The sequence below is a fragment of the Paroedura picta genome, chromosome 3, assembly GCF_049243985.1.
Source record: "Paroedura picta isolate Pp20150507F chromosome 3, Ppicta_v3.0, whole genome shotgun sequence".
Taxonomy (NCBI): Eukaryota; Metazoa; Chordata; class Lepidosauria; order Squamata; family Gekkonidae; genus Paroedura; species Paroedura picta.
The window spans coordinates 51117409-51129516 of NC_135371.1; the positions used below are offsets into that span (position 1 = coordinate 51117409).

A 12108-nucleotide genomic window follows, 5' to 3' on the forward strand; every position below is an offset into this window, starting at 1 on the left:
CTTTTCATTTCAGCAATTCTTGCTTGTATGTCTAAGGCTGGTATCAGGTCTTAGAAGTTTTTTTTTTTTATACATTCCCAGACTAGAAAACATCAACAGATTCTGGTCCATTTTCCTCAGCCTTGTCTAGAGTCTGTCCTACACATAGACAGATTACATAAAGAACAGCTTTCCTATAATTCATTCTGCACTATGTCTACAGAGAACAAAAAAGCAAATAATGCTGCTGAAGTGATGTATTTGACAGTTCTACAGTTTAAATGATACAGGAAGTAACTTTGTATAATACATTTGTGGTACAATAGAACCCCAATGCTCAGCTTTTATTTTTCCACATTTACCTTTTTCTATATGGTATTTTGCACTAGATATCTGAAAAATAAAACCCCAAACAAACAAAAAAACTTCAGCCAAACTCCCCTTCCTCCTCCAGCTTTATTGATAGTTTAAAATTACATTTCTATATTCTAGGACTTCAATTGCTTTTACCATCTGACTTTAAAAACTGATTACAAGCAAATGAAACTCAACAGTTGTCTAAGTGATATAGTATACAAAAATAACTTCTTGATTTCTGTGAAAATGCATTTCTTTTCAAGTCCTGAATAGCTCCAAATTGTGTATGCTCTAAGCACTGATGTTTTGGGTTTGATTTAGTTTGAAGTATTTATTTAACGTTTTCCATTACCTTGTTATCTCATATTAGACACTCACTTATTGTATTACTGTTACTCCAGTTCTCGATTTCTCCCTCACTCTCATGGCCAGTAACAGGCATGTGCATTGTTTTGTTTATCCCACTTAGCTATATGCTCTAGTTAAGGCCCCATACAGATATCATTTGATGTCATTATACTGCTAACTGAGGTCAGACAATCCAAGGCCATTATACTGTAATAAAATATTTACTGTGGAAGTCCAGACACTTCCAGTTTTCCTCCTGCATACGATCATTTCCATGGAACCCAAGGAGGCTTTGCTGGTCTGACTCAACTCTTTCCACTCATCCATCCCTATTCACCAGTGGCACGGAAAGGGGGTTCTTTAACAAAGCATTATACATAACACCTCTACCAAACTAAACATAAACATTTTTTGTAGTTAAATGCAGAAAGTCGATTTTTCCACCCCTTTCCTCCTTTTACACGGCAAGTAAAGCTCACTGGCCTGGGAGTAGCCTCTATCTGCCAACCTTTGGCCAGTGAAGAGGATTCAGAGAAAAATAATACAACCATCAATCAGAAAAAGGAGGGGCGACAAAGGAAAACGGTTAAGCTGTAGCCTCAATTGTGCATTCCCGTGCAAGGTGTCCTGACTCGCCACAACGATAGCAGTTGACTTCACTAGTCTTGCTGCAGTTGATGGCTACATGGCCAGTTTCACCACACCTGAAATTAGACAAAATAGCATTTTAGCAGAGTAAATCTAATGAAATGTCAGTGTTTTTTTTTAGAAACTGAAACTAAAGTTACTTTGTTATTTACTGTTTCTAATCCTAGACTACTACTGAGATTGTCTAGCCAATACAGTCCATACACATAAAGAAACAAGGAACATAGTACATTTTTTAGGAAGTTACACAACTGAAATTTAACAAGTACTAAGATAAATTAGCCACTGCCAAAGGAAAGACACAAAATTGCAAATGTCTAAAAATACAAATCTTCTGTGATTAGCTACCTCCCAGATACAAGCAGTCATACCAGTGAAAAGCCAACACCAACCCCTATCATATTGTTATCTTAGCTTTTCTGCAAGGTGCTTAAGGCAACCTAGTTCTCCTCCGTTTTACCTTCACAATTTTATTTTGAAAAGGTAGAACAAATGTTTAGATAGCCTTCCTTCAAATATAGAATAATTGCGGAGTCAGTCATTTAAGAGTTAAAGGTAAAGGTATCCCCTGTGCAAGCACCAGGTCATGTCTGACCCTTGGGGTGATGCCCTCCAGCATTTTCATGGCAGACTCAATATGGGGTGGTTTGCCAGTACCTTCCCCAGTCATTACTGTTTACCCCCCAGCAAGCTGGGGACTCATTTTACCGACCTCAGAAGGATGGAAGGCTGAGTCAACCTTGAGCCGGCTGCTGGGAACGAACTCCCAGCCTCATGGGCAGAGCTTTCAGACTGCATGTCTGCTGCCTTACCACTCTGTGCCACAAGAGGCTCTTAACCTAATTTAAGAGTTAGGTTAATGTAATTAATGTTCATTTTTGTAGCTGTAAGACTTTCTTACCTATAGCATTTGACTTTGGTGCAGTCCTTCTGAATGTGTCCAAATTCCCCACAAGAATAGCACTTCTGCTCATCAGCATGGTCACAGTCACGAGCCAAGTGGCCAGGTTTGCCACAGTTGTAGCAACACTGCTCTCGCTCTCTCTTGGGTTCCTTGCAGTCCTTAGCAATATGGCCACCTCTACCGCAGTTATAGCAGGCTTCCACAATAAGAGAAAGAAAACAAAACAAGACTATAAAACCTTGATGGAGTAAGGGAACGTGTATTTAACACAATGTTTAATCTCTTATTTGTTTCCTAAAATTTAGTGATATTTACCATCCTCCTGAAGATCACAATCCTTGGCAAGATGGCCAGATTCACCACAGCGGTAACAAATGTCTGGAAGTGATGACGACATGAACTGGAAGCCTGTTTACAAACAGAAAAAGCATTTAGAAATCAAAGTCCAAAACACACAATAGTGTCTTTTTTCAAATGTTAAAAATTGGAGGTTTTTACAATAGTTAGGGAAAGTGTAAGCATTCTACTTTAAAACCCTATATACAATAAAGCATCTTGTGAAGGTACCTCTGCCACGGCTTCGCATTCCACGGCCACGGCCCATTCCAGTTGGGCATTCCCGAGCCCAATGGCCAGTACGCCCACACTTGAAGCACTCGTTGCTGCTCATTGCTGCAGTTAGATTTCCTAAGAATGAGAAAGCAATAGTTACAGCATGTTCAACATGTCACAAGTTTATCTTCATCATTTCTTTTTCCAAGCCCTTATCTCCACTGCCCAAATTAAACCTGGCCTTTATTTCATTATGAATCCACTGACCAAACTCTATCAGCATTGTCATTAATTTGAGGTCATCAAATAGCACCATCAAAAAAGCTCACTTCAACATTTACACTTTAGATACACAATAAAAGTGGTAAGAAAGCCTTAACTGCTCTGCAGTGGCCAGTAACATTTATGAGCAGTTCTAAAAGAAAACTGGAGCAGCTTACTTTCAGAACCTCAATGCTCCTATATATTTACGATAGATCTATGCAAATATAATGGAAAGACACATATACGTATCTTACTTTTTAAGAGTTTATATTAAAAACCTCACAAATTTAAAACCTAATGCTGCCCTCAAATCAAAGCAAAATCAAAGCTACATTAACATAGTCTGAAACATTCTCCAGTAACTGGGTGAACATGGATGAATTAGACGATATATACTGCAATTCACTATGGAAAATATAGTGTTGAGACCACTAAATCTTCCTCTCTGATCTGTGAACAGGCAGAAACAACTGTTCAGCCCTGGTTTAACTCAAAATATAAGTTTTGTTAAAAACCTGACATCTCAAAAAGGGACATAAGAGAATCAGAACAAAAAAGCAATATTTAGAAGGCAAACTCACTTTTTACTTGACACGCCATAGGATCAAGAATCTACTACAGATATCACAACTATAGCCCCCCCTCATTAAAAAATGCTCAAACGTGGAACTTAGTTAGGTTAAGCTAAAACAAGCAGTTTAATACCATACATCAAGAAGGTATCAGAAAATGCTTAACAGTCTTCTGCAGCAATATAGCTTCAGCATGTAAAAGTTCAGATCAAGTGCTCTTATTTGTTCTTATCACTTTGGGGATGAAACAGTTGCAAATGCACATCAACCAGTTTAGACCAGTTTCCCAACCAGGGTTATGTGTAACCCCAGGGTTACTCCAGAACCCTGAACTCTATCATGGTTGAACTGTTAGTGGCAGCTGGAGTCTAGTGCAGTGTGTCCACTTGTGATTTGCTGGGTTTTGTTTGATATATTTTTTTATTCTGAGTGAATTGTAGAGAGGGGAGCCTAAGCCCACCTCAGGATTGGCTAGGCAAAGCAGGCCAATGGACCACTTCAGAGCTTGGGGACATGTGAGTAGGGACTGAAGCCTAGCTCTCACTCGCCACTGCAGCCTGGCATTTCGGTCCCAGCAGCTGGCAGCGCATCCCTCCACTGCCAAACAGGGTGAATCCTTTTGGGGTTGGTTGGATTATTTTGAGTTAGGTGGGATATTTTTTTGGAGGGAGAGAGAGAGGGTGACATATCATTTCAGGGGGCATGGCAGGGAGATGTGACCAGCTGACATCACTTCAGGGCGTGCAAAATGTTTTAGGGGCTATTATGCAGTTAAAAGGTTGAAAAAGGCTGGCTTGCACATTAAATTAAATGATTAAATGAGTGCTAAACTCTCTTCACCTGTGGCTTTTCACTATGTTGTCCACCCATACAAATCAGATGGAATCAAGTACTTGGGGAAAAGCCTAAGAAATTGTGAAAGGATCCTTTGACTATATTTAATGCCAAAGCATGACAGATGCATCTTATCAGTAAGTCTCCCATAATTACTTAAAATGCAACCTGAATGGCTCCACTCTAACTAGGCAAATGCATTTTCCAGGTTTCGATATACACAAGACCTTATTTTCTCACTGTGACTAATTTCTCCACTGCCTGCCTTTCTTAGCCCTCTTCCATTTCTTCTATTAAATTCCCTGCTTCATTCATTCCTCCCATCTTCTGCCTTTTTAAAGATTCTCAATACCACCTTTCCCTCATATCTAAGTGTTCCTGGCTCAAGTTTTCCTTTTCTGGCCACTTCATAGTTGTTCTATTCTTGTCTTATTCAACTAAAGCCTATACAAGTGGTTATTTGTATTTCAAACTTGCCAAATTCCAAAAAAATATGCTATTTCAGTTGTGTCCAAGCAGCAGCATGCTAATGAATGCTGACCCCGAAGTCCAAATTCACCCTTGGACATTCATTTCTGGATTTGTTACACCCAGTACACTCTCAAAGAGTATATGGAGACCTAACATGCTCCTATAAGGAAACACTCCTTACAGGGGTTGTATCTTACATCTTAGACACAGGAGGTGGGATGTGGAGAAGAGTGAACTGAAGAACTGTCTTCAGAAAGGCCAAAGGTCCACAACTGCATTTACCTCTCCAGCAAACATGCCTTTCTGTCTATATTCATGTTCTTATTTGGTGGCATTTTGAGTGTTTCTGAAGTAAGAGATGATACCCTGTTGCCCGTATCAAAAGACTTTGGAGATATAGGGTTAGGGATGACCATGAAATAGTAGCTAGAAGAAGAGTTGGTTCTTATATGCCATTTTTCTCTACCAGAAGGAGTTTCAAAGCAGCTCACATTTGCCTTCCCTCTCCCCACAACAGACACCCTGTGAGGTAGGTGAGGCTGAGAGAGCCCTGATACTACCGCTCAGTCTGAACAGCTTTATCAGTTCTGTGGCAAGCCCAAGTTCACCCGGGTGATTGCGTGTGGGTGAGCGTGGAATTAAACTCAGCTCGCCAGATTAGAAGTCTGCACTCCTAACCGCTACACCAAGCCGGCTCCCAAACTATCTGCCAAAGGCCAAACAAAAGGTCTGAGGACATGTGCCCTGTATAGCAACACACAGTGGTGTTCCAAGATTTGTAAATTTGTACATTTGTAACAGTATTTTGGGTTCTGGAGATTATTTACATACTACTTTGTGTTATGTATTTGGACCTTTTTATCTCACTATTAGTTAACATCCGAGACTGCTTGCAACTTTAAAATAAAATTCTTGTCTATAGTCATCCTGCGTCTGAGCAGCTTTATTAGCACATGCAGGAAAGGCGCTGTTGGAAGGTTCAGAGGAATGGAAAGGCAATAGGCTATACTTGGAGGATGTCATCATTCACCTATCAGAGCTCCTTTTATGCAGGAACAGTATTTTGGAAAGCATTTAGAGGTGGTCCAGTTATGCAGACTTCAAGTGTCTACCACTACATCAAGTGTGATTAGATGTTTCATTTAACTCAGATGTTTGCAAAAAAAAAACCCAAGAAGGGTCTGGTAGTTTCATGGTATTAATTTAAAGGCACCATAGCAATTTAAATGTTCTAACTTCAAACAGTGTGAACAGGGCAAGGAATTAATGGACAGTTCTGTTAACTCATGCTACCTTCAAAATGCAAGCATTGGAAAGCAAGTCTAGATAACCCAGGCTAGCCTGATCTCAAAAGCTAAGCAGGTAGATTCTGTTTAGCATTTGGATAGGAGACCACCAAAGAATTCCAGGGTCACTATGCAGAGGAAGGCAATGGTAAACCACCTGTTATTAATTCCCTGGCTCAGGGCAGAGACTTAACAGCCCCTTTACACACAGAGATTATAATTATGTTAAAAGAATAACTCTCTCAATGTTTTGTCTATACGTGATCAGTGCAGGTTTCATCCAGACTGATAATCCTTTTACTAAACTAATTCAAGATTCAGCATTGATGGAGTTAATGAGGTCAGAGAAGCTTTATTTAACTGTCATGACAAATAGTTTTGTTAACAGTCAAAGGAATGTTACACCAAGGGTTTCTTTTTTAAAATGCCCAGATATTAATCTCAAGAATGAACATGAAGGTCATTCTTAAGTCTAGGTCAAGACCTAGCAAACTGTCTAGAATCACCTGCTGCTGAGTGGCTATCAAGCAATATTTTCTTGGTAAGATACAATTGGGCACCTCACTCAGCAGCAGAATGTAACTATAATAAAGACACCATTTGATAGATGCCTGCCTATGAAACTTGAACAGACACTATACCAAGACTTGCCTTGGACATCTGGCAAGTTAAATATGGTAATCACCACCGGAAGAAATCAATTTGGCTTTAACCTGATGTAATTTTTCAGACTAGTTAGGCAACATCTTGCATCAACGCTCAGTGCCACAATGTCACAAGTGCTGGGAGTTTTAATTGCAACACAACTGTCAGTTTGATAATAAGAACTACAAAGTTCCAAGGTCACTGATCACTGACTCCAACCACCTTTCTTTTGAAACAAATGCTACACAAATGCTCACATATGGAAATGCTTCATGGTCCCCTTAAAAATTAAAAAAAATATTTTTTAACTGGAAAGACAACTGATTTTTCCCCTCCTTTGTCAACAGATTACTACTATCTGAAGTTTTAAATGTTTCTACAAATCACTCTTAGGATGCTACTATCCTGCCTTATTATAATTCTTCCAAACAGCTATCAAACTTCTGAAGAGTAACTACTTTGCATTGCAAGGAGCCCAAGAATACATCATAAATATGCACAAGTTTGTTATAGCGTAAACTCTGTAGAATGAAATTTTGTCACATACAAACTTTGAATAAAGTATAATCAAATTCAACACACTACCTGCTATTGACCAGCTGCCAATTTTACATAAAATAGCAATGTACTGATAAGCCAAAATTCAATGACATATAGATGCTTAGGTGTGGCCTTCCCAATGATGGTCACTAGCCAATAATGTTGGCTTTCCTAACCTACAAGACCCCATGTAACCTACCAAAAATGAAATAGTTATACATGTGTCCAAAGTCACTTAAACCTTAGCATTTTCTGCATTGCTTCACTTGTCATGTCTACTTGTTCATTTATTTCAGACCGCTATAATCCTAGATCTATTCCATTACCTATCTTATGTTTTATCCTGTTGATACTAATTTACACTACACAATCCAATTTGAATCTCATTGGGTAAGTGAGCTATACGCAAATTCCAATTTTAAAAGAACCCTGACAATGCATGTCAGGGTAACTAAATGCTCACCCACTCTACAGAGTTGATACTCATGGGTGTACCTACTTGAGAGTAACCCACTCAAGTAAAACCACTTTGCTTCCTAGTAAACACCGATAACATCGTTCTGCATCTCTCCCTCCCTTTCTCTCGCACGATAGCTTCATGATCACGTCAGACAAGCAGCAAGCAATAAAGCTTGCTCGGGAATCATAAAACTCTAACCCGCAGTCAGAAGTAATACGCAAAAGGCGCTTTTCAAAAAAAAAAAAGAAGAAGAAGAAGAACAAGAAAAAAGGAAGGAGTAAAAGGAGAAGGCAGCAGCGCCCAAAGCCCAGCTCCAGAGTCACTCCGCCAAGCACGTGGAGAATGCGCGGGCGGGCAGGCAGGGGCGCCACCGATCTAGCAAAGAGAGCCACCTTCTTCTCCCCCCCCCCCTCCTGAGTAGAAGGCCGCTCAGCACGCAGTTCCTGGTTCAGCCCAACGCCGTCAGCCTCCCTGGCCTCCCTCCAGATGGGCAGCCTTTACTCCCCTGGCCCTCCGCGGAGGGCGGGAAAAACGCGGCCTCCCCTCGCCTCCTGGCCTGCGGCGCTGCCTCCATCGCAACCCCCCCCCCGCCCGAGTTCCCGAAATCCTCCACTTGCGAGAGGGGCCGGACCAACTGCGAGGCGGGAAGGCGGAGAAGTCCGGCCTGCGCCGCCTCGGCCCTCTCGCCTCGCGCCCCCCCCCCCCCCGTCAGCCAGAGAACATTTTTTCCCGCGCAGTAGGCCGCAGCAAGGCAGCGCGCTCCTCCCGCGGCTCGGCCTGCCGCCATCCCGCGAGGCCTCCTTCCCCTCCCGCGGCCTCCCTCCGTCGCTGCTTCTTACCTCTCGGTAGAGCGGAGGCCGGGACGTCCGAGCGGGTGAGCGAGCGGCAGACTTTCCTCCCTCTCTCTCTCTCCCCCCCTACGTAACGCAAACACGCGGACGCGCGCGAGACTTGACTGGCCTCTTACGCGCTGCTCCTGCTGCCGTTGAATCCCTGCTGGCTGCGCCACACGCGGTTTGCACACGACCCCACGCGCCCTCCCTGCCGATCTGCGCACGGCTCCCTATTCGGCCAGCGCGGCCAATGGCAGAGCGCTGTGGCTTCCGCGTGGCCTATTGACGACAGGATAGAAAGGACCAATCAGCTCCGCAGAAAGGGGGGAGGAGTCCGCCTACCGGAATCTCCGACGTTTATTATGCCCCTCTTGAGCGGGGAGGAGGGGCTGGGCGAGAGGGATGGGAGGAATGAACAGGGAAAGCGATGGGGGAGGGGCGTCCTTCCCGCTCGCTTTCTTTCGTCCGTCCGTCCGTCCCGCCCAGCCTTCCCTCAGGAGAGTGCGCCTTCACTCTGGCTCGCGCAACCCTGCCTCCACCCTCGGCCTGCTGACGCAGCTGGGCTGACCCAAGCGACGCTTCATTGTGCTGCCGAGCTGTCTGTCAAGAGGCTGGGGCTTATCACTGCGGATGGAAAGACGCAAGTTGCCCGTCCTGGATTCTCCGGGCTGTTCTGCGCGTGGAGTATACCTGCAAGTCTTCGACTTAAGCCCGTTGAGCATTTGCATCAGTGTGTAATATTAATGTGCCCCGTCTGGTTGCAAACGTCATACAGGGGGAGACATCAGTCAGAGACAAGGAATTACCCGTGGCCCCGCAGTACGGATTTCTTGGCGCATAATGTGCACTTCTCAAACTAGCCGAAAGGACAGCGATTCTGAATGTAAGGGGAACCCCCAGAAAGCTGTCTACCACGGAAGTGTTTTTACTGGGCATAAGTAATTGGTATGTAACTATAAGAACACCGCCCTAGCTGTTTTTTTTTATCTTGCCGTCAAATTATATCATGTATCGCGACCGCGTAGGGGGTTTTCAAGGCAAGAGACATTAAAGAGGCGTTTTGCCACCGTCTGCCTCCGCATCACGAGCCTGGTATTCCTTGGTGGTGTCCCTTCCAAATGCTGACCACGGGTGACCCGATTCAGCGGCCAAAATCTGTTGAGATTGGGCTGTCCATGTGAGGGCTGTGGTTACCTTATTGGGAGGTGAGGGGAACTAGTTTCACTTTGGAATAAACACTCTCCTTAGAACTTTTCTGCATGCAATAAATATAGTGAAATGCTTATGCTATATTCCAGCCACCCTGCATGACATTGCCAACCTCCTGCATCAGGCCAGCAAATACGCTGGGGAATTGCATAAAGTAGATTCACCCTTCTAAAAACCGCTGTCCCCCAGGGACAACCAACAGGCTACCAGCCAATGAAAGGTATGGCGGTGAAAAAGCGCTATCTCCACCTCCAATGTCCCGCCCTCTCACCCACCTCCCTCTTCCTTGTTCCCAGGGGCGGGAATTTTTTTTAAAAAAACGAACAGCCTGGAGCAATGAATAGGTGGACAAGCCTGCAGGCAATGCCAAAAAAATCCTCCTTCCTGATTTGTGACACAAAGCATGCCTGTCTAAAATCCCCCCCCCCATCATTTATTTATTTTATTTATTTAGATTTATATACCGCCCTCCCCAAAGGCTCAGGGCGGTTTACATTAAAACTAGTCAACGATACATGAAACAGTCTTCGTTAAACATACAGTAATTAATAACAGTGGTTGTAACCATATAACAGAATGTAACAGTATAACAATATAATAAAATAATATAACGATGGAACGGTACAATACCACAACAGGTCCAGAGCGCTCTGGTGGAGTTCTGGGAGGAAGGGGGAGGAGTGGGGGGGGAGTGGGGGCCCTTCATTCGCTGTTGATTACGTCTGGTCTCAACCAAATGCCTGGCGGAGGAGCTCCTTTTTGCAGGCCCTGCGGAACTGTTTAAGAGGGCCCTGATCTCCTCCGGGAGCTCGTTCCACCAGGTGGGGGCCAGGACAGAGAATGCTCTGGCCCTGGTCGAGACCAGGCGGACTTCTTTAGGGCCAGGGACCATTAGCTGGTTGGTGGCGGTGGAGCGCAGAGCTCTTTTAGGGGCATAGGCAGGGAGGCGGTCCCTCAGGTACACTGGGCCCTGACCATCATGAGCAAGACTAACTTATAAAAGTACCAAGACTCTTGCTTCCATAGGGGTGATGTTCAAAAAGCACCTTGCATCTATAATTAGATGTATATGCATTTGAATGGAGAAATGTTAATTTAAAAAAAAATAGCGGGCATCGAGGGACCTTGAAAACTGGAGAAAGGGGATTGATTGACAGGCAGAAGAGAGTCGTGTAAAAAGCGTGTTGCTCTCTTCCTCCATTTCCAGCAGCACTTGTGGAGCGTAATGAAAAGGCGGCAGACAAGAGTGAGACAGCGAAAAGGTGCGGAGTGGCTGGGAGGCGCAATAATTTTTAGCGCTACGCCATTCAGCTGGCATAACACTATTTTTCCTAATGTGCAGAAATGCCCTCTTGTATCCATGTGTAAATTTACTTTTCAATGTAACTCCATGCTACTTTCTCCAGACTCAACTTCATGCAAGAATCTCATGCAGGAATCCCAAACAAGTTTCCATTTTATTTTTTCATAATAACTTTACTAGTTCTAAATATGTAGCATTACAGAGGTAGAGGCTGTTTTTCCATGGCTACTTTGTTCAGAGGCACCCTCAAATTTTGCCCAGTGCTCAATCTCAAAACCCACCTGTGAGAGATTCATGACTCACTGCTTTCTTTGCTGTGTGTGTGTGTGTGTGGAGGTTTATGGGGTGTGTGCAGCAATTTAATAGCTTTGTATATTTGGGTAGTGCCTTCTGCAAAGTGAAATCCTGAGTCACAGGTGTTTTGATATTTTTTTTTACTGAAATGAAATCAGGGATTCCCAACCAAGGATCCACAGATCCCCAGGGCTCTGCAGCCATTCCCTCCTGCTTTAAGGGGCTGTAACACAAGCTAGAGAACCATCTGCTTTGATTGCTCCCCCTCCAAAACATGAGTGTGTTCTTCTAGTGGTTTCTGTGCCTGGCAGAACTTGCATGCCTACTATCTCCTTAGACCACCTCCTGTCCGTCTGCCCTCATTGTTCTTGAGCTTGTCTATTAATATGAGGGGGATGGAGGATATGGCAGGGAGGCATGGCCAGCTGACATCATTTCAGGGGTTTCTCGAAGCCTAAGAAGTTATTTCAGGGACTCCTTCATTGGTAGAAAGGTTAGGAAAGACTGAACTAGATTAACTGGCAAGCTTGTTTCAAAAACAAGCACCTTAGGAGGTCTTCCGGATGACATACTTCAGCAAAGATGGAGAAAGGGGAAATGTTGAAAACC

At 43.7% G+C, this 12108-nt stretch overlaps 1 protein-coding gene across 2 annotated transcripts; it reads right to left on the reverse strand.

Moving 5' to 3' along the window:
- Window positions 1–221: 221 nt before the first annotated feature.
- CNBP (CCHC-type zinc finger nucleic acid binding protein) lies at window positions 222–8932 on the reverse strand. 2 transcript variants are annotated; one of them, XM_077325669.1, is made up of 5 exons: window positions 8700–8932; window positions 2804–2923; window positions 2552–2644; window positions 2234–2432; window positions 222–1388 (listed from the first exon to the last, which is right to left on the reverse strand). In XM_077325669.1, exons 2-5 carry the CDS (start codon window positions 2904–2906, stop codon window positions 1271–1273), a joined length of 513 nt encoding a protein of 170 aa, XP_077181784.1. In that variant the 5' UTR covers window positions 2907–2923; window positions 8700–8932; the 3' UTR covers window positions 222–1270. The 2 variants fall into 2 exon arrangements, with proteins under 2 accessions (XP_077181784.1, XP_077181783.1); XM_077325668.1 differs by having other exon boundaries at window positions 2234–2435.
- Between the last annotated feature and the right edge of the window lie 3176 nt (window positions 8933–12108).

What these genes read in the sequence shown, in the direction of transcription:
- CNBP (XM_077325668.1), bottom strand. Translation starts at nt 2,906, where the DNA reads ATGAGCAGCAACGAGTGCTTCAAGTGTGGGCGTACTGGCCATTGGGCT. An exon ending in AATGCGAAGCCGTGGCAGAG is followed by an intron (nt 2,645 to 2,803) that starts GTACCTTCACAA and finishes GTTTGTAAACAG; the next exon opens with GCTTCCAGTTCATGTCGTCA. An exon ending in TTGTGATCTTCAGGAGGATG is followed by an intron (nt 2,436 to 2,551) that starts GTAAATATCACT and finishes CTCTTATTGTGG; the next exon opens with AAGCCTGCTATAACTGCGGT.